Source organism: Hippopotamus amphibius, chromosome 11 (assembly GCF_030028045.1).
Source record: "Hippopotamus amphibius kiboko isolate mHipAmp2 chromosome 11, mHipAmp2.hap2, whole genome shotgun sequence".
NCBI classification, from domain to species: domain Eukaryota; kingdom Metazoa; phylum Chordata; class Mammalia; order Artiodactyla; family Hippopotamidae; genus Hippopotamus; species Hippopotamus amphibius.
The window spans coordinates 81,270,259-81,294,458 of record NC_080196.1 but is presented as its reverse complement, the minus strand read 5'-3'; the positions used below and the strand labels follow the sequence as shown (position 1 = coordinate 81,294,458).

At 39.5% G+C, this 24,200-nt stretch overlaps 1 protein-coding gene across 1 annotated transcript in view; it reads left to right on the top strand.

Moving 5' to 3' along the window:
- L3MBTL4 (L3MBTL histone methyl-lysine binding protein 4) overlaps window positions 1–24,200 on the top strand; it is a 246,039-nt gene that overhangs the window by 13,357 nt on the left and 208,482 nt on the right. The window contains exons 3-7 of the mRNA XM_057698207.1: window positions 1,711–1,815; window positions 2,874–3,009; window positions 4,796–4,887; window positions 6,360–6,514; window positions 7,596–7,672. Coding sequence (XP_057554190.1) covers window positions 1,711–1,815; window positions 2,874–3,009; window positions 4,796–4,887; window positions 6,360–6,514; window positions 7,596–7,672 — 565 coding nt within the window. The remainder of the gene's footprint in view (window positions 1–1,710; window positions 1,816–2,873; window positions 3,010–4,795; window positions 4,888–6,359; window positions 6,515–7,595; window positions 7,673–24,200) is intronic.

Sequence of the window (24,200 nt, the reverse complement as noted above, 5' to 3'; positions counted from 1 at the left end):
AAAACACCATGTTCTTTAAAAATGCCAATGTTATAAAAAATAAAGGCAGTGGAAAATGTTCCAGATTAAGGGAGAAAAAGAGACACGTCAGTTAAACTGAATATTTGCCCGTAAACTGAATCCTGTTCTGGAGGGGAAAATGTTATGAAGTGCATTGTTGGATAAATGGGAAAAATTGGCAAAATTGGAATATGAGTGGAAAATCAGTTAACAGTATTGAATAACGTTAAATTTAGAGAAGTTGATAAATGAACTGTTGTTAAGTAAGAGAACGTTCCTATTTTTAGGGAAAATAAACTGATCTTAGGGGAAAAAATTAGTATTTAGGGGTAAAGTGCCCTCAAATGATTTAAAAAATCTGACGTACACGTGTATATATAACTGTACATCTGTATCTGTAGACAAACAGAGACGAGAGAGAGGGCAAACAAATGACAAAGCAAATGGGCTGGGATGTTAACAGTAAGGAAACCGAGGCAAAGGCTGTATGTGTTCTCTGCACTATTTTGTTCTTAGAACTTTAAGTTTGACATTATTTCCAAATGAAAAGATTTTTCTCAAAAGAATAAACTACCCTAAAAATAGGCATTTGTATATTAAGCAATCATTAGTGGTGATTAGAAAGCAGCTCTAGATCTAATAGTACTAGATTTTCATCACCATTTTCCATTAGTATACTTTGTTTGTTCTCAAAATTGTCTGCTCAAAGCTCTTATCATTCAGCAAGGCTATGGGAGACAAGACCAATACTGAAGAAAATAATAATGAATGGTAATGAATGAGAAAGTCTTTTATGAAATAAATTCCTTTTACAATAGCAATAAACATAAAAGGTACACAGGAATAAATATTACAAAGTCTATGTGAAAAATTTTGAAACATCTTGGACAAAGAAAATGATTAGAGTGAATGGAGAGGGAACAAGTTCCTGAATTAGAAAACTCAGTATGATAAAGATTGCTCTCCAGGTAGAAAGACTCGTTATAAGCAATTAAGACAATGTGATATAGGCAAATATGCCAATAAATAGGATTGAAAGGCCAGAAATAGACCCACAGACATGTAGAAACATGATATAATAGAGGAAAGTTTGCAGATCAATGACAGTATGGACTATTCAAAAATTTTTAATAATTTTTTTCCATATGAAAAAATAGAGCCCTACCTCACTCTGTAGAAAAAATCAATTCCAACTGCACTGAAGATTTAAATATGAAGAACGAAAGTTTTAAAACACTAGGAGAATATCTGTGTAACTTCAGTGTTGCAAGGGATTTTATAGGCTACATGTGCCAACTGTACAGGAGCTCATCGATATATTTTATTGCATTAAAATAAAATTCTCTGCAGAGTCATTGTAAACAAAGTGAAGAGCCAAGTAAGTCGCAGACTGGGACTCGGCTACCATTATAATCCACAAATGATTGTGTCCAGGGTACAGGTAGAGCTCCTTCAGATCGTTAAGGAAAAATGAGCGAAAGGAGTAAACGGCATTCACGGGGCCGGCAGAGTTTGGCAGATGAACTGTTTCAAAGCACGTACAGCCGATCGAGCCGTCTTTGAGGGCAAAATCTCTAAGAGCAGCCTTCCTTCTTTGGTGGTTACTGAGCTTCCAAACTTGTACGGTTGTGTGCATAGCCACACCAAGTGCTTTACTATCGAACTGTGAAGATACTTCAGAGGCTGATATTATATCATGCTTTTTCACAGGACCAGTCCTTTCCGGAGCATGAGAATGGTTTTCAGGTTGGAATGAGATTAGAAGGCATTGACCCCCGACACCCATCTGTGTTTTGTGTGCTTTCTGTAGCGGAGGTAAGAGATGATGTCATTGTCTTGGGCTAATTGCAGTGACAGAATTTTCTAGAGAATGACAAATTTCAATAGTTTGTGTTATAAACAAGTTCCAGTACATTATGGATTTATTTTATTCAGTGATGGGTGAAATATGTTTTTTAATGAACTTTTTTTCCTTCTCTGAAGATTAATTTTCTAATAAGTTTCTCATCACTAGCGATTACTCTTGGTTTAATTGGTAAATAGTTTTCACCTGAGGCTGATAAAAATCAATGCATCCCACAATATTGTTTTTGTCTATTAAAAGAGATAATTATTCAGGTTTTATTGGAACTAATGAGAAATATATATGAAAAAAATCCATGGTATGAATTATTTATTTATATAAATACATGAATTTTATGAAAATTATATAGGGTGAAGAGCCATTGTTAAAAATAAATGGCTTATAAAATGTAATATTTACAAAGCATTTTATGTTATTAAATTGATAAAAGACCTCAGTATTTCAAGTAACATCAGGCGTAGAAATCACTCTTCATTTAGTTTACTGATTGATTATAGTTATTGAACTTGTATAGCATGTGTAGGAGGTGTGCTTCTCAGATGGTTTTATTGTTTTCTTTGTTGAGTATGCCGGATCTATATGTGAGAGCTAAAGTAAGGTCATACCCATTTTGGGTTTTGCTCTGTACTTCAGCTTACACTGTCGTGAATCCAAGCCAACGGCAGGAGATGGGGTTTCTGAAGGGATTATTTGATAGGCAGTGAATGAATAAATAAACTAACTTGTCGATTAATGGATATGTAAATTGACCTCAGATTCCTAGACTGAGTAAAAGGATACTTTTTTTGCAGAAAAATTTTTGGTACTTAAAAGGGAGTATCTAGTTTGTCAGCATTTTGTCTTACCCAGATGTCATCTATGAATGCGTTCTCTAATATAAGGACATTTGGATGTAGGGATTGGTTCATATGTACTGATGGTGTTGACAGAATAAATGAATATTTTGTTAATTTTGTGTACACTTCAAATGCACGACTCAGTGAACGATTGTAAATGTTCCATTTTGCAGGTGTGCGGTTACCGTCTAAGGCTTCATTTTGACGGTTATTTAAGCTGCTATGATTTTTGGACCAATGCTGGTTCCCCTGACATTCATCCAATAGGGTGGTGTGAAAAGACCAAACATGAATTACACATCCCTAAGGGTAAGCCAAGAAGGAAAGACAGTTTTATTTTAACAACGTTTTATGAAATACTAACAAGAGAGCCTGGTGTGAATTGATTTTCAAAACGCAAGTTTGATCCACAAAAAAGCAGTAAGACTATAAGGATACCACTCTTAGAAATAAATAAATGTCTTTAAAGAAAAGTGTCAGAGACCATTTAGGTCAAATATTCTGAAGTACGTAGGGCAGAAGTAGAATCTCATGAGAGCATTTTATCTTACATAAAGTTTATTAAACTTTTTAAGGAATGAAGAAACTAATGTTTAAATTACAGTTGAAATAAAATATTTCACTTACTCGGTGATGCTGTACAGTGAGAAAACTTGAGGCACTGTATGTCATTTGTTTCAAGCAGAAATCATGGAGAACAGGGAACTGTGGAAGAGAAAAATTCAGTTTTCTTTTAATGGGAATTAAAAGTCCCATCTTTGTCTTTTATTATGTGCGAGAGGAACAGGGTCTGGCAGACGTGACTAAAACCTTTCTTCCCTGGTGTGGGCTAGCGAGGTGAGGATTCATAGGTTGGGATGCCAGTGGGCCCGTTTCCTTGACCAGCAAACTTGTGTGTAAGTCTCCTCCTTGGGTGAAAGACTGCTGATGACCGTGGCAACTTCTGGAGTCACTGTATAGTCATTTTATTCTTAGGAAGCAGCTTGGGGTGTCCTCTGGGGTCGACCCCTGAGGCTGGCGGCAGGACCACTGAGATTTCTGGGTTTCAGGGGGGCTGGAGCAGGCCCCAGGCTCATTCACCCTGAGGGTGTTTGTGGAGCCCTTCCTGTGTGCAGGTCCTGGGAACAGAGCAGTGAGTGAAGGAAAGCATCTCTGTTTTCATGGGGCTTTCATTCCAGAGGGGAGGAGGGGGATAAACAGAGAGAAAGATGCATGTCCAGCAGCTACGAGGTGGAGGGCCGAGAGGAGTCCCAGGGCTGCCCTTGCTGTGAGGGTGGTGAAGACAGGCCTGGGTGAGACGTCTGACGGACGCCTGGACAGATGCGCGAGAGACAGCCAGGCGGCTCCCCAGGGACGGGCATGGGTCAGAGCCCAGGGGCGGGGTGGTGCAGACCAGGGATCACGGGAGGTGGAGGCGCTGGGGCGGAGAGGTGAGGGCCCGGAGGGAGGAGATGAGTGAGAGGTGTCGCCGCGGCCTTGAAGGCCCTGCCAGGAGTTTGACATCTGTTCTGAGTGTGACACTCAACCTGAAGTATTTCCTGAGCCCGTATATTAGGGCCAGCCCCACATCAGCCACTTTAGGGCATGTGGATGGGAGGGTCAGGTGTTTTATTGGGAAGCTTGTAAAGACATGGACAGGAACCTGGAGCTGCCACGTGGCCTGAGGGTTTTCTGTCCCCCAAGTGTCCGGCTCCCCCGGGGCTGTACACCGTTACGCCTGCACTGGCCTCAGGGATGTCAGGCCACCAGGGTACTGATTCTGTATTTTTGGAATTTTAATATTTAATATTAAAATATATTAATATATTTACTAACACATTAATATATGTTATTAAATATTTTAAATTCTATATTTGAGTTTTAAACTTTGTAGGGAATGACATGCAGGGTGGAAAATCACACTCTACAGTTTTGAATTCCATCCATGAAAAAAAACTGAAACAGTTCAGAGATTTTAATTTAAATCTTTTGTGTCTGCTAAAGGACATTGAATTTATGGCAGAAAACTGAACAAGAATAAGCATAGTATTGATATATGTATTATGCACATGGTTATATCTTGTGGGTGTTTTGAGTAATCCATACATTTTTTTAGGTTATAGAAAAGATAAATTGGTTTGGATGGATTACCTGAAGGCCTGCAAATTGCAAAATGCTCCCAAGAAATTATTCAGAAACAGAAGTTCTGTAAGTATTTTCTTCCTTAGTATAAATCAGATTTTTACTTCAGCTTAAATTTCTTAAAATTCACTGTGTATTCTGTTGTATTTTAATCTTTTAAGAATCCTTAGCTTCCTGTGACTTTTCTCACTAAATTTGTCAGTTTCCTATGAACATATTTTTTTTCTTTTAAACATACAATTAAATACTTTAATTAGATGGAGAGAGTAGAAAACTTTACATTTGAAGCTGGCTAAAATTTAACATGCCTTTTAGAATGTTTTTCTTTTTGCTTCCAGTGAGTTAGTTGTTTAAACTTAGTTTGGTGCTTTGAGGTCTGCTGATACTCCAGGTAGACAGGTAGACTTTGACTGTACCTGGTCCAGTTGTATTTATGTGTAATGAAAAAGAGGGTGGTGTGTCATACAGATTCAAAGGGTGTGTGAGGATTTGGGTAGAGCACACTGGCCCTCTGTGTCCCAGCAGCCTAACAGGTGTTCAGGAGTGAAGGAGAAAAAGTCACAGCCCCGCCTCCTGTGGGCCTGAGTGGGGCCACATGTGGGGGAAGGGTGGGAAGCTTGGGGCCAGGGAGGCCCCACCACCTGCTGGCTGTGTCCCCTGAGGAGAGGTCCCCTGCATTGCCCAGGCTTGCGTGTCCTGCTCTTGAAATCAGTGGTCTACAACTGCTCGATGCGTTTCATAGACTCTATCAAGGAAAGAGAGTGATAGAAATGTGAAAATGCTTTAAAAAATGTAATGTGCTAAAGGAGACCAAAAATCAGAGTCCAGTATAGATAGTAAAGAAGTAGGAAAAAACCCTCTTCTAGTCCCCGGATATTGTGTGTATTCTTTCTAAATCGCGGGCCTGGCTAATTATAGCAACATGAGAAGTGAGGCTTTATCATTGTCACATTATTGTAAATCACAGCCCTTAGCACTTCTAATACTAAAAAATATGTGCAGGTACTAAAAAAAGCATTCATTTTTTTTCAACTGTAATTTATTTATGGATAAGTGCATGTGTTCCTTAGATGTTGAGAAAGCCAGTAATTTCAACTCTTGATCAAAGTCAGTGATAATTTTAGTGCTAAAGAGCACATCTTTACAACTTTTCCAAATAGTGGTATTTGGAAATATACCGCCCATCAAAGCCTACAGGGAGCAGAGAAAATTATTTGATATTAGTGTTCAGTAAACAGTGTATTTTAAAATTAAATTATTCTAAGAACTGAAGAGGAAAAATGATGACAAAAAGGGAAATAAAACCTGCCTGCACAAGGAAAGAGAAAAGCAGAAAGTAAAAGCTCGTTTCCTGGGATTTTTTTTTATGATTGTACACTGGGTAACAGTCTGTTGGGATATTCTTACTGGCAGGCTTCATTCCGGAGGGTAAGTGTTGATACCCTGTAGACTTTTCTGATGCTGAACATGACAAGTTTTGACAGTGGCTCAGTCCTGTTTGGTGTCCTGTCTCTCTTTGTGCCTCTTCCTCCTGTTAGAATGCACCAACGCCTAAGGAATTTCAGGTTGGAATGAAGCTGGAGGCCGTTGACAGGAAGAACCCTTCCTTGATGTGTGTGGCAACCATAGCAGACATTGTTGGAAATCGCTTGCTAGTGCATTTTGACAATTGGGATGATAGTTACGATTACTGGTGAGACACTAATGTGCCTTGTATGTTCGTGTTTGCTGTTAAGAATTTATGTTCATTCCATGACTGTCACTGTTCTTGCTGTTCTTATAGTAATGAACATCGGGAGTTTAGTGGCTGGCGTGTCACTGCCTTCTTTCCTTGTGAATTGTTGAATTAAAGAGCCCGAGAAAGTTTTTTTCCATCTCTGAGAGGTTGCCTAATGAGGCCTCATCTGAAATAATTTGACCAGTTCAGGGCAATTCACTATTTTGTGTATAGTTTGTAAGGGAAGCATTTCTGTGAAGAGGAAGTGGAGAACTTGCAGTATTTTTTTTTTTTCCTGAAAAATGTTAAACTCAGACTGTCATATTTTTAAAAGGGAAGATTCAGGGAGAATGGAGTGAATTATTTGAAAGTCTGTGGGGAGCAGAGAAAATGTATGCTTACGATGCCATTAAACTAACATTGCATGAGTTAAAAGGATTTTCTGGGTGAAAACCTGAAATATGGAAGAGGGCATGGCAAAAATAATTTTTGTGGCATTTCTTCAGAGCATATCCTGAATAATCGACAAGTCCCTGCCTGAGGCTGTGATTCTTCATGTGCGTGGCAGGGGGAGGGGGGCTGTTTTTTCCTTTGAGCTAAGACGCAGAGCATGGATTAATTGCTGTGTGTGTCTTAGGTAGAATAGCCTGGGTTCCTGGAAAAGGAGAGGGAGGAAATTGTGGGCATATGGAGTCTGGTCTGTCCTATTAAAATTTGGACTGGCCTATTAATGTTTCCCCTTGCTGCTAGCAAGAAGTGGTAGAAAGGGTTTATTAAAATGTTCACTCTTTGGGGAGATCACTGGCAGTTCAGGTCCTAGTCAAACTCTTTTCAAAGAAATACTTTTAAATTTCAAGAAGCTCATGTAAAAGAGAAGTTTGGGCACTCAGCTAACAAAATATGGAACTAAAATTACTTCTGATTCTCTTAGGCTATAAAATATTTTAGCTATGCAGTGATATTTTGCGTGTCATCTCTTAATATCCGGAATGATCATTACTCTTGGATTCTTTCTCTGGTGTTAATATGGGATCTAAAATAGAATCCTGTTTTGCAGGTGTGATGTCAATAGTCCTTACGTCCAGCCAGTTGGTTGGTGTTGGGAGCATGGAAGAACTCTGATAGCACCCCAAGGTGAGTGGACTGGCTGGGTTCTCTTTGAAGTCATCTCTGTGTGAGTGGCAGTGTCCATTCTTGTTTTTGTTTATGCAAACCACATTTCAATACAAAGTGTATGATAAAGATATTGTGCAAGATTCTCTTGACCATCAAGGGACCCAAATGTCTGAAATCTGCACGTCCTTCTCCATAATGCAAATGGACGGTGTTTATAAAGATGTATTAGGGAGCCATTCTATTTTATTTTTTCAATATTTTTATTTTTAATTTATTTTTTATTGAAGTATAATTGATTTCCTGTTGTCTTAGTTTCAGGTGTACAGCACAGTGATTCACCTCCCCCCCCTTTCCCCTTTGGTAATCACAGTTTTGCTTTCTATGTCTGTGAGTCTCTTTCTGTTTTGTAAATAAGTTTATTTGCATCTTAATAAAGTATCTGAAACTAAAGCTTGAGCTTCATACAAGTAGTTCCTCAAAGAGACTGTCTTAGTCTCAGGCAGCCATTTTTTATTTTTATTTATTTTTATTTTTTATTTATTTTTATTTTTATTTTTTTATTTTTTTGGGGGGTACACCAAGTTCAATCATCTGTTTTTATACACATATCCCCATATTCCCTCCCTCCCTCAACTCCCCCCCCACCCTCCCTCGAGTCCCCCCCACCCTCCCCATCCCAGTCCTCTAAGGCATCTTCCATCCTCGAGTTGGACTCCCTTTGTTATACAACAACTTCCCACTGGCTATCTATTTAACAGTTGGTACTATATATATGTCTGTGCTACTCTCTCGCTTTGTCTCATTTTTTAAAAATGCTAATTTTTTTTTTCCAACAAAATGAGTATAATCACTGTGAACTGACATTTAAAACTAGCTATTTCTGCCTATGGAATTTAACTTATAACTAATGTTAATTCATTAATTGACCATTAGGTTATTAAATATACTTAACTTTGGAGTTAAATGTAAGAAGTGCGGAAACTTAAGAAGTGAGAATTAACAATGAGAGCCCAGACTTGACAGACCCCTTCACCAAGCCAACTTAGTGGCTCAGCTAAACATTCACATAGGGACTCTTTCTTGTTATTTATCTGTTTTCTCATTATAGAAATGGAATATCTCGCCATTTATTTAGTTCTTTGATTTATTTCAGTGGCATTTGGTAGTTTTTCTCATATAGATCTTATTTATATTTTTCATATAGGTCTTATAAAATCTATAAGATAGATTTTATAATTATTTTATTATTTTGGGTGTTAATGTATATGGTGTTGTGTTTTTAAATTCAAATTTCACTTGTTCATTGCTGGTATATAGGAAAGCAATTGAATTTTATATATTAAACTTGTATCCTACAACCTTGTTATAATCTCCTATTGATTTTAGTTTTTTTTTGGTGATGCTGTTGTATATTCCACACATCTGTGAACAGTTACATTTCTTTCTTCCCAGTCAGTGTATCTTTTATTTCCTTTTCTTATCTTACTTCATTATCTAATATGTACCATGCTCTTTTGATCACTGTAGCTTTTTAGTCAGTTTTGAAATCTGGAAGTGTGATCCCTCCAAGTTTGGTCTTCTTTTTCAAGATTGTTTTGGCTGTTTGTGGCCCCTTGCAGTTCTTTATTAATTTGAGGATTGGCTTTTCCATTTCTGGAGAAATGACTATTAGGATTTTGATAAGGGTTACATTAAATGTTGGTTGCTTTAGGGAGTATTGCCATCTTAACAATATTAAGTTTTCTAATCCATGAACATGGAATGTCTTTTCACTTTGATCTTCTTTAATTTCTGTCAGCAGTACTTTTTAGTTTTTGATGTACAGGTCTTTTACCTCCTTGGTTAAATTTATTGGTATTTTATTCTTTTGGATGCTGTTGTAAATGGAATTGTTTTATTTATTTTTGGAATTTTTTTTATATTTATGGCATAGAGAAACACAAATGATTTCAGACCTTGCAGTTGTTTTGTATTTGTTTATTAGCTCTAGTAGGTTTTTTTGTGTGTGTGGATTCTATGGGAATTTTTCATATAGAATTGTGTAGTCTATCAGAGAGTAAAGTTCCGAAAGATTCATATTTCTAACTTGAATGCCTTTAGTTTTGTTTCTTGCCTAATTGTTCTGGCTAGGACTTCCAGTACAGTGTTGAATATAGTGGCAAAAGTGGGCATTCTTTTTCTTAATCTTAGGGTGAAAAAATTTCAGTCTCTCATTATCAACTATGATATTAGCTGTGGGTTTTTCATAAATGCCCAGTATCATGTTAAGGAAACTCCCTTTTACTTCGAGTTTTATGAGCATTTTTTTATCATGAAAGGGTGTTGAATTTTGTCCAGTGCTTTTTTTGCATCTATTGAGAAGATTGTATGGGAGTTTTTCCACCTTTGTTTCATGGTATATAATCCTTTTAATGGGCTGTTGAGTTCAGTTTGCCACATTGTGTTAAGGACTTTTGTATCTATATTCATATGGAATATTGGCCTGTAGCTTTCTGGTCTTGTCTTTGTCTGGTCTATTCTTTTTTATGCTGCAAATGGACTTGTTTTCTTAATTTCATCTTTGGATTGTTCATTACTATTATGTAGAAATACAATTGATTTTTGTACAATGATCTTATACTCTGAATTCATTTATTAGCTCTAATAGTTGTATGTGTGTGTGTGTGTTCCTTAGGATTTTCTATATGCAAAATTATGTCATTTCTCAGTAGAGCTATTTTTACTTCTTCCTTTCTGATCTGAATACCTTTTCTTTCTTCCCTGAATCCTCTGGCTGGACCTTCCAGTGCATGTTGAACATAGTGGCAGGATCAGACATCCTTTTCTTGTTCCTGATCCTAGGGGAACACTCCTTCTTTCCACATTAAACATGAAGTTTGCTGTGAGCTTTTTGTGGATGCTTTTTATCAGATTGAGGAAGTTCCCTTCTATTCCTAGTTTGTTTTATCATGAAAGGGTGGTCCTTTATTCTATTAATATGGTTTTATTATATCTACTGCTTTCTGTGTGTTGAAGCAATCTTGTCTTCCTGGGATAAATCTTGTGTGTGTGGTGTGTGTGTGCACGCGCGTGTGTGCGCCCAGGCGTGTGTGTGTGTAAATATATTTTTTTCTTACATGTTGCTGTGCTACTTGGTTAGCTAATATTTTATTGAGGAATTTTGTGTCTGTACTCATAAAGTCATCCACTCTTTTAAAATGTTTTTATTCCTATTAGAATATCTAAAGCTGCTCTGAGTGCTAAGGAAAAACAGAATGAAGAGTAAGTCAAGAAGTTTAGTTATTTAAAACCTTAATCCACAGTATGATTACTCATCTTTAGGGGGACTCAGCCGTGTCAGAAACGGGTCCCCTCTTAGGGTGCTGCAGGGTGTTGCCCTGCACGGTGGCCTTCGTTGAACCTCTTCCCATTTGGTTTGGGAAGTATATATAAAATGAAAACTCAAATAGATTAGCCATTTAATCAAGGTATAAACAAGAGAGTGGAGTGTCATTAAAATATATGCAAAGGAACTGTGAGTAAAAATTGGGTGAAGGCAATTAAAGCTGAGCAGTGAACAAAATTGCTTAAAGCTCCTGATGCGTTGTGATCATGCTGGCCTCTAGGTTTGTGAGAAAGCACTAGTGTACAGAGATGTTAGTCCCCGTTAGCTGCACAAGAGAGGAAGGTTCGAGGCCATGGGGGTAGAAGGAGCCCTGAGGCAGGATACTAGAGCTGTGCACTCAGGTAGTTCGCAGATGGGAATTAAACATGAGAGTTTAAAAGAAAAATCTACCAACCCACATGATCTTCAGATATTCTCTCCCATACGACAAGGCTGGAGCTAGAACTGCTTGAAATATACATATATGTTATATATATTGAATATATATATGTCATATAGATTTTATATTTATATATGTATATTTAGAGTTTAAATATAGTAAAAGATAAGAAATTAACATTGTTTGAGTGATTTGTTTCTGTTAGTAATTTGGCTCCACAATTTGTTAGCTGTAGTTATTTTACTTAAAGTGAATTTATATTTTACACATCATTTATGCCTATAGATTTTTACATTAAATTTTATTTTATGGTTGTAATTACATTATCAGAAAAAACATATTTGCCATATTCGTCGTAGCTTGTGTGTGTGTGTTAATTGTACTTCTGAGAGCAGTTAAGGCTCGTGAAGGTAGGACAGCATGTGCTGATCTGCACAGTTGCCCTTGGTGTGCACTCAGATTCTCATAGTTTCCAGATAAAAGAACCTCTTCAGAGAGAGAGAGAGAAAAAAAGATTAGTTTTTGAAACAAGTGACCTATAAATTGTAAAGGTGTTATTTTGCTGATAATAAATTTAATCCAAGGTGTTACATATTCTACTCAGTATCTTTCTAGAAGGACTGAAAAATATGGCAGGGTCCTCTAATGCCACCAGAAGATGCAGTCTGCTGGGATTTTAATTGAAGTCACAAAATGACAAAAAGGTGTTAAGTAGAAGCATAGAAAACCCTGATAAAAGAGATGCTACATTTGTGAAGGAAAAGCCCCTCTCCAGACAGCTTGCCGAGCTTCATAGTGAGGTCCTGATCTTCATCTGGTGATGGGCAGGCCATGTCCAGTTAACAGTCACCTCCTTACACATAGGGCTAAATCTGATCCTTTTGTTGAAGTAAGATCTCCTAGTAGCTTAGTTGTAGGTAGTACATCATATAGCTAACTCTGTACAGTCAAAAATTAGTTTGTTCTATTAAAGAACATTAATAGATTGTCAGATTGTTAGCTAAAAGTTACCTCTTTTTTTTTTAGTTCTTTTGAGTGGTATTGCTATTTTAAAAGTAACTCTGAGTGCTTCATATGTATCTGAAGTTTCCAGTACTCCACGTTGCTCAGAGTGACTTGTTTACCAGTTGAAATGCTGGCACAAAGACCGTTTTTTTCAGCAGTCCTGTATGTGTGAAAGTCTGTTCTGTGGTTGATGACAGGAGCCTCCCCTGCAACCAGCCTCCTGCTCAATCTGGGCAGGTGGATGGGGAGCCCTGCGAACCCCAGTGACTGACAGCGGGACCACGTCCCCCCAAGGGATGACGTCCTGCACTGAGAGCCTCTCCAAATCTGTTCTCATCTGAACTCAAATTCAGTTCAGCAAAAACGTCTCCACAGTAACTTCTGCATGTATAGAAAGGGGAGAACCAAGTAAGAATAAAACATGATGCTTGTCTGGAAGGAAGGGATCCGTTTATGTTTTTGTAAAAACTTTGAGCTCTAATTCACACACTCCACAATTCATCCATTTATAGTGTAAGATTCAGTGTTTTTAATGTAGAGTTGTGTAACCATCACCACAATCAATTTTAGAATATTTCCATCATCCCGAAAAGAAACCCTGAGCCACGTAGCTGTTATCCCCAACCCTCCATTCCCTGCAGCACTTGGAGACCATTAATCTACTTTCTGTCCTGCCTCTTCTGAATATTTCATGTAAATAGAATCATGTGATATGTGGCTTTTTGTGTCTGGCTTCTTTCACTCAGCATAAGGATTTCAGAGTTCACCCATGTTGCTGCATGTATCAGTACATTGTTTCTTTTTAGTTTCAAATAATATTCATTGTGTAGATAAACCACAGTTTTATTCATTCTTCAGCTGATGGGCATTTGGGTTGTTTTCACTTTTTGACCATTTCAGATAATGCTGCTGTGAATATTTGTGTACTAGTTTTTGCTTGAGCATGTTTTCAGTTCTCTTGGGTATATACTTAGGAGTGAAATTGGGGGTCCTATAGTAATTCTATGTTTGCCTTACTGAGTAGTTAGTGAGTAATTACTTACTGACTCTTCACTACAGGAGCTGCACTGTTTTAATTCCTACCAGTAGAGTGTGAGGGTTCCAGCTTCTCCAAGCCCTTGATAACATTAGCTGTCTGTGTTTTGTTTATAGCATCATAGTGACTCTGAAGTGGAATCTCATCTTGGGTCTCGTTTTTCTTGTGCCTGATATGACGTCACACATTTGTCTATTTTCCTGGCAACTTTGTGAAGCTTTTGTCAGTGATTTCAGTTTCGTAGCTGAAGAAGTAAGGTGCAGAGAGGTCGGGTCATGGGCCCTGGACCTTTTGCGTGGCGTGCGGGGGAGTTGGGAGCACGCCCTGCTAGTCAGCTTCCAGAACTCCTTAGCCCTTTCTCCTTCACCACCCTGGGTGAAGTGCAATGCATGGGCTTCTGATGGTAATGGAAGGAAAGCTTTCAGGAACACAGCAGAGGGAGGTGTAACGCCTCACCTCATACGTGGGTGTCTTCACATTGGAAGCAGTGTTTGCATTAGTCTTTGAAGGTTGTGCAAAACTTTGAGAAATGGGATGGAAGAGAATATTCTGTAGAAGGAACAGTATGCACGAAAGTGAGATGGCAGGATGTGCCCGGCAGACTTAAGATTTATGGGCATTGTGAGCAGTGCGATGGTCTGCAGGGGAGGGGTGTGGGGGAGGGGAGGAGGTGAGAAGTGACAGAGAACATTAGGCTCACACTGATTCGTGATTTGTAAATGCTTTTGCTTTATGTAAAATATGAAATAATTTTAAAGATTCAGCAGAGTCATGATGGCAAAAGCCAAAACAGAAAACCTCCTCCTTTGCAAACCATTTGAAATTAAGTTGCCAAGATGCACATTTTGCCAGTCACCCAATAAGATCCTTTATGAGAAAACAAATAAGCAAACAGAAAAACAGGTTTAATCCAGGCTCACAAGTTGTGCTTACTTTTCCTGTCGCTTTAGTGTCCTTCAGCTGCAGTGGTTCTTCAGTCTTTCCTTAACTCATGAACTTGACACTTTGGCGGAGTACAGGCTGGTTATTCTGTAACATGCTTCTCACCTTGGGTTCGTCTGATGTAGTGGATGCGGGTTCTGCACCTGGGCAGGAGTGTCCCAGAAGCAATGCTGGGTTCTCACTGCATCCGCTCAGGTGGGGCACGATTTCATGGTGCCTTTGCTGTCCACATTGACCTCAGTCGCTTTGATTACCGTGGTGTGTGACAAGCTTGTCCACTGTAAAATTACCTTTTTTCCTTTTGTAGTTAATACGTATTTGTTGGAGAGTGACTTGAGATTATGAAAGTACTCTATTCCTCACCAAACTGTCATCCGCCAGTTTTTAGCATCTGTTGATATTCATTAGATGAATTAGTTACTAGTGTGATATTTGCCAAATGGTGATTTTCTAATTTCATTATTCCTTCTGTATTTGTTAGTTGACGTATGCTCCCCGTGATTTAATTTATTCAGTTTTTTATAATCTGTTACTGTCATTATATAGGACCTTAGTCGGGGGAGGGTGGCTAGAAAGGCTAGTGAGCAGCCTTTCTTGACCTCAAGGAGCTGACAGTCTACTAGGGCCTGTTTGGTGAGTTTATAAATATTGTTCTAGATGATATCAGTGAAATCAGAAGTAACACCTGGCTGGAAAGAGAAAAGAGTGCTTCACTGAGAAGATTATGTGATGTTGAACTGTTCCGTAACAAATTACCATGAAGTTTGTGGCTTAAACCAGCACAGATTTCCTGTCTTACAGTTCTGGAAGCCAACATGGATTTCACTTCAGTTTTGGAATATTAATGCAGAATTAGTAGGATGGGTAGATTGGGGTCATTTTATGAAAGATCTTTAAAAGCTGGAGTGAGGAGTTTATAGCCAAATATCTGATGTAACTGTGATTAAGCATTTATTTGGCAGTAGCAGGCCAGATTAGAAAGGAGGCTGGGATGACCACTAGGAAGATTCACTGTATGTGAAAATAAGGAGTGTGGGCCTTAGCCGGGGCTGTGGGACTGGGGCTGGGAAAGGGTAAGACTCTGGAATTGCTACTTCCTTGATTTGACAGGTGACTGACTAAGCAGACATATATGAACTCTTTATTCAGAGTTTCTTGTGGTCTTCAGGGCTCTGGGAATTGCTGGGCCATGGAAATAAATCGGGTTCCTGCCCTAGCAAGGCTCTCTTTTCTTGTAAATATCCTGCTCTACAGTAAATGCATTTTAATGCAACAGCACAAAGCCTCCCGAAGCAGAAAAAATTAACTCTCATATTTTGCTAACTGCGGGACAGTTTTCTGTGGCCATTTGATACAAGGTGCAGTACTATTTTATGTTACTGTGTCTGCGCCTCAGGTGGGCGTTTTTCTACCAGAGGTCCCGCAGACGTCATGTGCTTCCCTCAAGAGGTGGGCCTGCCACGGCCGCACTGCTGTCATCATCCTTTCTCTTGTTCTCAACTTGACTTCCAGTCCTGTCACCATTTCCCCAAGGTTTTTCGTGGAAAGTGAATTCCCGACACGGTTTATAGAGACACTGTAAAAGAATAGCCTTCTCTTCTCTGTGATGAGTGTTCAGTCTGTTAAACTCTACTCTTTATTTTACCATCAGATCTTTATACATAATCACCAATTAAGTGAAGCTGTGGACTTTTAAAGAAGTCAAACTTCTTTAAAATAAAAGTTATTTATATTTCTGTTAGAAAAGGGTAGGAAATTTGGAAAATGTGGAATGTAATAATAAATAGATTAAAACATGAATCCGATCACTAGATAGAACTTAGCATTATTATCCTGTCATTTATTTTTTCAATCATCCCGTCATTTTATTTGAATGTATATGTACTTTGAACATTAGAATTGTCATCTTATTGTTCACACTGTTTTTGTAGCCTTTTCCCCTACTTATTTGAAGACATAATTTGAACATATTCCCTTTCTATAAGTAGTCCTTGAGAACCTGGCTATTAATGACTGCACACTTACCTATGCTATGAGTACACTTTATTTATTTATTTATTTATTTATTTATTTTTGCATTGTGCATTAACTTTTTCTTGTTCTTAAATAACAATGGAAGACATAACTTTTATAGAAATAGTTAATATAAGTTTGTTATTAGTTTGTGGTTGTTGTAAGTGGAATTTTTAGATTATAGAATATAGAAATAATTTTAAGCATTTAGTAAATACTTCTAGATTACCCTCCACATAATTGTTTTCTTCCAACAACATTAGAAAATTCAGACATTAAAAAGAAAAAAATGAAACACCACCAGATATCTCAAAATACAGGCACAGATTTTCTGTGCAGATTTAAAAAAATTTTTTTTTTCCATTGAGTTGTATAAGTTGTTTATATATTTTGGATATTAACCCCTTATCAGATAAATGGTTTGTAAACATTTTCTCCCATTCAGCAGGTTGCCTTCTCGTTTCGTTCATGGTTTCCTTTGCTGCGCATAAGCTTTGTAGTTTGATGTAGTCCCACTTGTTTATTTTTGCTTTTGTTGACTTTGCTTTTTGTTGCCTTTTTGTTTGTTTGTTGCCTTTTTTGTTTGCCTTTGCTTTTTGTTGCCTTTGCTTTTTCCAGAAAATTATCACCAGGACCAATGTCAAGGAGCTTACTGCCTATGTTTTCTTCTAGGAGTTTAAAGTTTCCGGTCTTACATTCAAGTCTTTAATCAACTTTCCAGGGTTCTATAATGTAAATGAACTTGATCCCTACTGGCATTTCTCTGTAACAGATTTATTTTTTGCTTTCTCAATTACTGAATGTCAAATCAGTTTTCATTCACTCATTTCGTTTTCACACTTCCAGGAATTTTTGTTGACAATTCTCATCTGCTTTTGGCTTTTTACCTGTTTTCATTATGGCTTTATGTCCTTGTTATAGTTTTATTAAATTTTTTTGTGTAACCTACATTTATTTATACTGTCCTTTTATATTCATTTCTCCTTCTACCCAGCTTACTCTCCTCAAGTAATATCGGATTGGCCAAAAAGTTCATTCCAGTTTTTCCATAAGATGTTACAAAAACCCTAACAAACTTCTTGGTCAGCCCAATAGCGGTTGGTGGTAATCCCTCCATGTTAATTACCACGAGCTAACCAGCATATCAAACCACTCTGTAAATATTCATGCCTCAACACGTTAAGAATTGATTTCTTGCTCCTGTCATGTACGGTCATGGTTGATAGGGGTTAGTTCTGCTTCGTTTAATCACTCTGGGACAGGGGCTGCCCCAGTCCTTGGGAACCTTTCCATTCAACCTAAGAATGGAAAGAGGACTGCATTCACACATGAGAGGGCTTTGGGGCCAAACTCAGAAGTGGTTTATTATATCATTTCTACCCACATGCACTGGCCAGAACTCAGTTACGTAACTGCATTTAAATGCTTGGGAGTAAAGGAAATGTAGTTCAGCTGTTTTCCCAAGAGGGAAATGAACAATTAGCCATTCTATGCTATGCATATTTTGCTAATTCCCATATAATTGTATATACACACACACATATACTCAGATACTCATGTTCATGAACTCATGTCCTTTTAAAAATTGTTTGTGCTGTAAAAATGGGGCTTATGTTATGTACATCTTTTTCCATCTTCTTTGTATGTTGCTTAGCTACGTCTCATGGCAAAACTCTTCCAACTCATTTGTTATAGTTCTAATTCTTTATAAAGCCTACATAATATTCCACCATATGTTGTAGCAAAATTAATTCAGCATTTTCTCTGTTGATAAGCATTCATTTAAAAATGCCTTTATTGATAGTTTGGTGGCATTTAGAAGGGAATAGAGCTAAATGTATGTGCTCATGTCTACATTTTTAAGTTGGAAGTCTAGCATTCAAACTTGTGCACAAATGCTACATGCAAGTTTATTTTCAGAAATAAAGCTATAGTAATTGATAATTTGGGAGATGATGGAATATACTTTGTAGGAATAACAGCATTTGGTTTCTTTAGATTCCCCAGAATCAATTGGCCGGATATATACTTAATAGCAAATATTCTAGATGTTTGAAGAGCACATAGAAATATTTAGCAAATTATGTTCTGATAGCAAATAACTACTTAAGTTTACTTCATATTTATAAAGTTAAAATGGGAGATTGGGATTGTCGTATATACATGACTAATAAGAAAAAAATATCAAGTTGTACATTTTAAGTATATGCAGTTTATTGTGTCAATTATATCTCAATAAAAGTTCTAAAAATACCACATTAGGAAAATTTATAGCATAAATAAATCTTGTATTTAATTGCAACATTAACCATTAACTTGTTTTAGGCAAACAAAGAATTACTGTATTTTAAATGGCATTGTACTTTTTCCTGTAGACAGATTTTATGGCATAAGGAAGGTAAGAGTTCAGAGAAAAAATAATTAATTAATTCAACAGATATTAAGTGCCCGCGAAGAGGGAGGTGCAGCTAGAACCTGAGGGTATAGCAAAGAACAGTAAAGGGGTAACGTATGAGGGTCATTAAGTTAGTCATAGACTATTACTCAGTGAGATATTATGTGTTTAGAGACATTAAGAGAAACACAGGAGCAAAATAAACAAATGTGTCTTTCTATAACGTTAGCTGTGGTGAGACAGACAGAGACAGAGAGTGACACAGAGAAAGAGGTGATTAACTCCATCTCGAATGCCTGGGCTACATTTGGTGCTGTGCGAGCCGTGGGCTTTTTGAAGGCAGCTCTGCTGGGAGCTCAGCCAGGGCGGCACAGATTGGTTGCTTTCCAGTGATCTCACTAGCACAGGAAAGACCCTGTTTCCTCAGTCTCTGCTGAAGACAGTTCCTCTCATCCATACTTTCGGTGAAACAGTCAGTTGCAAAATGAGCTCTTTGACACGTGCTTGAGGTACTGATCCACACTGTAGACCCAAGAGGTCTCCATGTGCTTTAGGATCTGACTGATGACCAAGTAGCAGGTCTTATGTCCTGTTACAAATATTAGGGAGTCTACCTTGTATTCTTTGGCCAGAAAGGATATTTTAATTTTGATTGTAATGAACTGAATATGAGTTCAGGACTTCCAACGTCTAAGGTACCGTGAATGTGAGGTGTTTTGATGTGTTTTTTGAAAACAAAACTGGGGAACCTGAAGTAGGCTTAACCGTGACTGTCCTCCCGTCTTGTGGTCAGCGGTGTCCAGTGTCTGACCCAGGATGCTTGGTGGTCACGTGATGTTAGGATGGTTTTCATAACCGGCCTCTCTGTTTGCAGAAGCAGAGCCCAGGTCCCAGTCAGTGGAGGCTTTTGTCGGTCTCTACCTTTGGGAGGTCTGAACTCTGGTCGAGTCCCTGCTCTGCCTTGTGAGCGTGCCTAAATCAGGGCAAGAAGTAGTGTCTGAGGAGCTTTCTTAGAGAACCCAGTCTCTTAAAATGATGGCAAAACCCACTCAGGGTTCCCTCGGACTGGTGGTCCAGCCCTCACTGCTTGCTGGTGGTGGTGCATTCTCCTGCCTTAGTGCCTGGCAGCCTCCAGAGATCACTAGGCCTCAGAGCAGCTCTCCGGAAGTCTTGATCTCTGTAGGACACCTGGGCTCTAGCTTTGGCTTCATTATTAGTTGTCTTGCCTTTGATGTGTCACTTAAAATACCAGGTCTCACTTTCCTCATCAACAAAATGAGGAGCTGTGTTCTCTTAAGTCTTTTTAGCATCTGTTTATGGTCCGTATTCTGTCTGTTCTTATTGAACCTTCTCAGTAAGACTCTTGGCAGATCTCTGTTTATTGCCGGTTATTGAACAGGACTGTTGTCCATTACTTAAAAACTGCTTGTCCTGAGACACCTCTGGTTTTTGGGTCCTGAATTGGCCACCGGTCTAATTATGGTTGTCTTGCTTCCACGGTGCAGGTTACCCAGACCAGAAGGTCAGGAACGTAAGGACTTGTATTTATTCACAGTCCCTGTTCTTTAGAAGCAAGGGTACAGTGGCAGAATCATGTTTCTATTCAGGCTGCTGTTCCTGGGGGAGCGTAATGGAGGCGGTTGTTGGGAGAAGAGTCTGTAGCCAGCCTCAGCCTTCAGCTGGCCCTGCTTATGTGGAAAGTTGAGGGGTGTCGTTATGTTTGCCTGCACGGATGCCGCAGATCAGACGCCTTCTCTGGGCTCTGTCCAGGCTGCAGTGCTGTTTGGAACTTGAGGCAGGGGTGATTCAGGAGCACCATCCTGGCCTAACGGTGCCTCAGAACCCCAGCAGCACCAGTGGGGACACAGCTTCACATCAGCTCCAGCCAGCACAGTGTTCAGTGCAAACGTCTCAGGAAATACATTTCATTCATTTAACGGATACTTACCAAGTAGTTACTGAGTGACAATGACAGCACTGTTCTAGGCTCAGAGAAAAGAGCAGTGAGGTGAATAAATTACTGTCAGAAGGCAGTTATGTTCTAATGGGCAAGAGAAACAACAGACTCACAAAATATGAATAGTTAGGAGGTCAGTGCTGTGGCGAAGAATAGGGTGGGTGATGGGGTGGGGAGGGGCACGGGTGGTCTCAGGTGGTCATGACATGGAAACAGCAGCTTAGAAGAGGGAGGGTCTGGAGGGGGAGGGTGTCTCTTGCGGGAGGGAAAGCGTGACAGAGAGGAGGCCCTGGTGTTCAGTGACAGCAGAGGGGATGGGCTAGCTGTGCAGGGCCTGGGGTCAGGTGAGGACCTGCTTCTTCCCTGAGTGAGTGATGCAGGCAGCCCGTGGAATGACAGGATTTAGGAGTTTTCACTTATGCTTCACTTGGTTTGGCCTCGAGTTTCCCTGCGTGTGTATCCTCTTTAAGGACTTTTCTTGACTGTAAATCCCTTGAACTCACCACTCTGGAATTGACCTCCTTCCCTCCAGCTTCCTGACACTGGCTCCCTCCCCGGGGAAGGAGGTGGGCATCGCCCTTGCCAGCAGGAGCCCCATGGCTTCTCCAAACGCGGTCGTCGGCCTTCAGAAAGGGACCCCCCACCAGCCTCTTCTTCTGCACACCGTGTCCTCCCAGGCTGTCACCTGCCTGAGGACCTTTGCTCTCCACTCTCCCTCTTCCCCCGCAGGGAGGCGCCCGTCGACACCCTGTGTGTGGTCCCCAGTCCTCTCCTGCGGGTCCGCCACACCTGCACTCGTTTTTCTCCCACTGCTGCCTGTCTCTGACATTTCAGACTCTAAATAGTGTGGGATGCGGTGGGCCGTGAATAAACACATTGACACCTGCAGCCCCCTCTGATTCGCTGTCCACATCCCCCTGCGTCACCTCTCCGCGATCCTGCGCCTTGGCCTCCAGGGGGAGCCCACCCTCTCACTCTCCCTCCATCCGGAGGCCTAGAGGATGGACACCCTACAGTTCTGGGGGAGCAGTGATGAAGGATGTGGGCAGCAGAGGCAGACATCACTCTTCTTCCCATTTCCCCTCCATCCTAACTTTGAAACGCTGGGTGAGCTGCTCAGGCTGCCTGAGCCTCACCTGTAAAGTGAGGAGAAAGGTGTGTGAGGAATAAACGAATCAGTGTGGGCAGAGCACGCGGTACAGTTCCCAGTAAGTGGAAGCCGGTTAGACATGCTTTTCTTGGCGACAAAGAGGGTAAAGGCTATTGTTGTTCCATGGGGTGGTCTCCTGTATTTTTCTCTCGTTTCAAGTAGGAATTTACCCATATGACTGGATCTGTCCCCTGCCCCTTCCTCGGTTTCTCTGCTTCCGCCCCCAAGCCTGGCCAGGCTAGGGCTGGGCCAGGAGGAGGATGGTGGGACTGATGCTGTTTGCAAGGCTCGTGGGACCGGAAGATGCTCTTTTCTTCCTTGGGTTCACTGAGCAGGAAAGATGGACCTAATGCGTGTGTTTTTCTTTTTTGCATGTGCATAGCTCATTTCTAGAGAGTCACACCGAGGCAGGTACTACTTAAAAGTCACTTAAAATAGTCATGGTCTTTTATTTTCACATATTGATCACATAAATCAGGGTGGGATATTCCCTCTCATAACAGCAGCTGGGTTTCTCAGAGCAGGACTAGTTGCTTCCTCTCTTACTCACTGTGCATTCCTCAGCCCACCACATGCTGGTATCCTTTGTCACCGTTGCCCTGAATCTGCTGGTCAGGCCCCTGGATGAGGAGCCTGGAGCAGGCAGAGGGGGCCCGAGGGTGAAGGGGCAGGTTCAGATCCCAGGCAGGGATGTGGAGGCCCAAGCACAAGGAGTGAGTTTGGACAGTTTTTAAACACAGGAGCTATAAAGGTAAATGCAACTGCAGAAATAATTACTGAAATGTAAGTGATGTAACATAACTCACACAGAAAAGGACAAAAATCAAAAGAAATCCTAAAAGCGTTCTTTTTTTAATCCAGCTTAAATATATTTATGGAACCACTTATGAAAGTAAATGTAAGTGATTTTTAAAAGCCGCTTAGGAGGGTTTAATTGATACACCTGAAGCAAAATAATATAAAAGTAAAAATGAAGGGGAAGATTTTATTAGACAAACATAAACAGAAAATAGCCAAATGGCATACAATTTAATTTTTAGTAAATAGGAGAATTTGAGGCAAAATGCAATAAATGTGTCCAAAAGGTACATTTTCTCTATATTAAATAAATATGCAGTTAATAGTGAATATTACATATGCTTTTATATGTTAAATGCTATAACATCAGCCTATGATGCAAAACACCCCAGGATCCAGCGGTTTTACTCCTGGATGGATTCCAACAGAAATGTATACTTCTGGTCCCTGCAAAAAATGCACCAGAATGTTTGTAACAGCACTTTATCTAATAGCCCCCAAATCAAAACTACTCAAATGACCATCACCACTAGAATGGAGGAATAAACCGTGAGATACCCCTGAAAGGAGTACGATACAGCAGTGAAAGTGAACAACCCCCATGCAGCAGTCTGCAGGACCTTGCAGCCAGACTGCTGCACCAGAGCCCAGGACCACAGATGAACATGAGCTGTGTGATTCCATTTATGCACAGACAAAACCGGGGGGAGCAGTGCTCATCTCAGAGGGCAGAAGCCAGGACAGACGGCTCCCTTTGAGGAGAGTGGGGCCGTGACCAGAAGTGGGTATGATGGGGACAGGGTGTCCTGTGTTCTGGTTACATGGGAGAGTTTATGACAATTTCGCAGTCCATCCACTTGATCTGTGTAGTTTTAAAAAATATATTTTATTTTGGCAAAACATTTAAATGTGAAGAAAAAATGATCAGAAGTACTAGAGAACGGTACAGAAAATTTATGTAAGAGATTTCAGCATACTGCTTCAGGCTTTTTGCTTAAATAAGAAATAAACAGATTTTTGAGTAATACAGGTATTTGATTAAATTAATGCATATTGATATTATACCTTGAAACATATATGTGTGTATGTATGTAGTTAAAATATTTTTTAACTGTTGATCCTATGTTACACCAAAAAGAGATCTTCAGGTCCCACAAACAGGTATTGTACAGACCATGTGACATTCTGAAACTACCATAAGGTGAACTAGATATTATTATTAATATTTTAAACAACTGTAAAAATTAACCATTTGGGCTATGTCTTAATTATTTGGCCAGTGATTAAATCAAGATGACAATTATAGATTATAATTATAATTGTTTTTTGGAAAGTAAAAGTGAGAAAGATAAGTAGTTCCTAGAAGTTTGTCCAGATGTCTAAAGCTGTTTTGAGGGATAGCAGTTGTAAGTTTATAGTCTTAAATGCTTATATTATTTTTAAAGAAAAGAAAATACATTATGTTTACAACTCAGTTTGGCAAGAC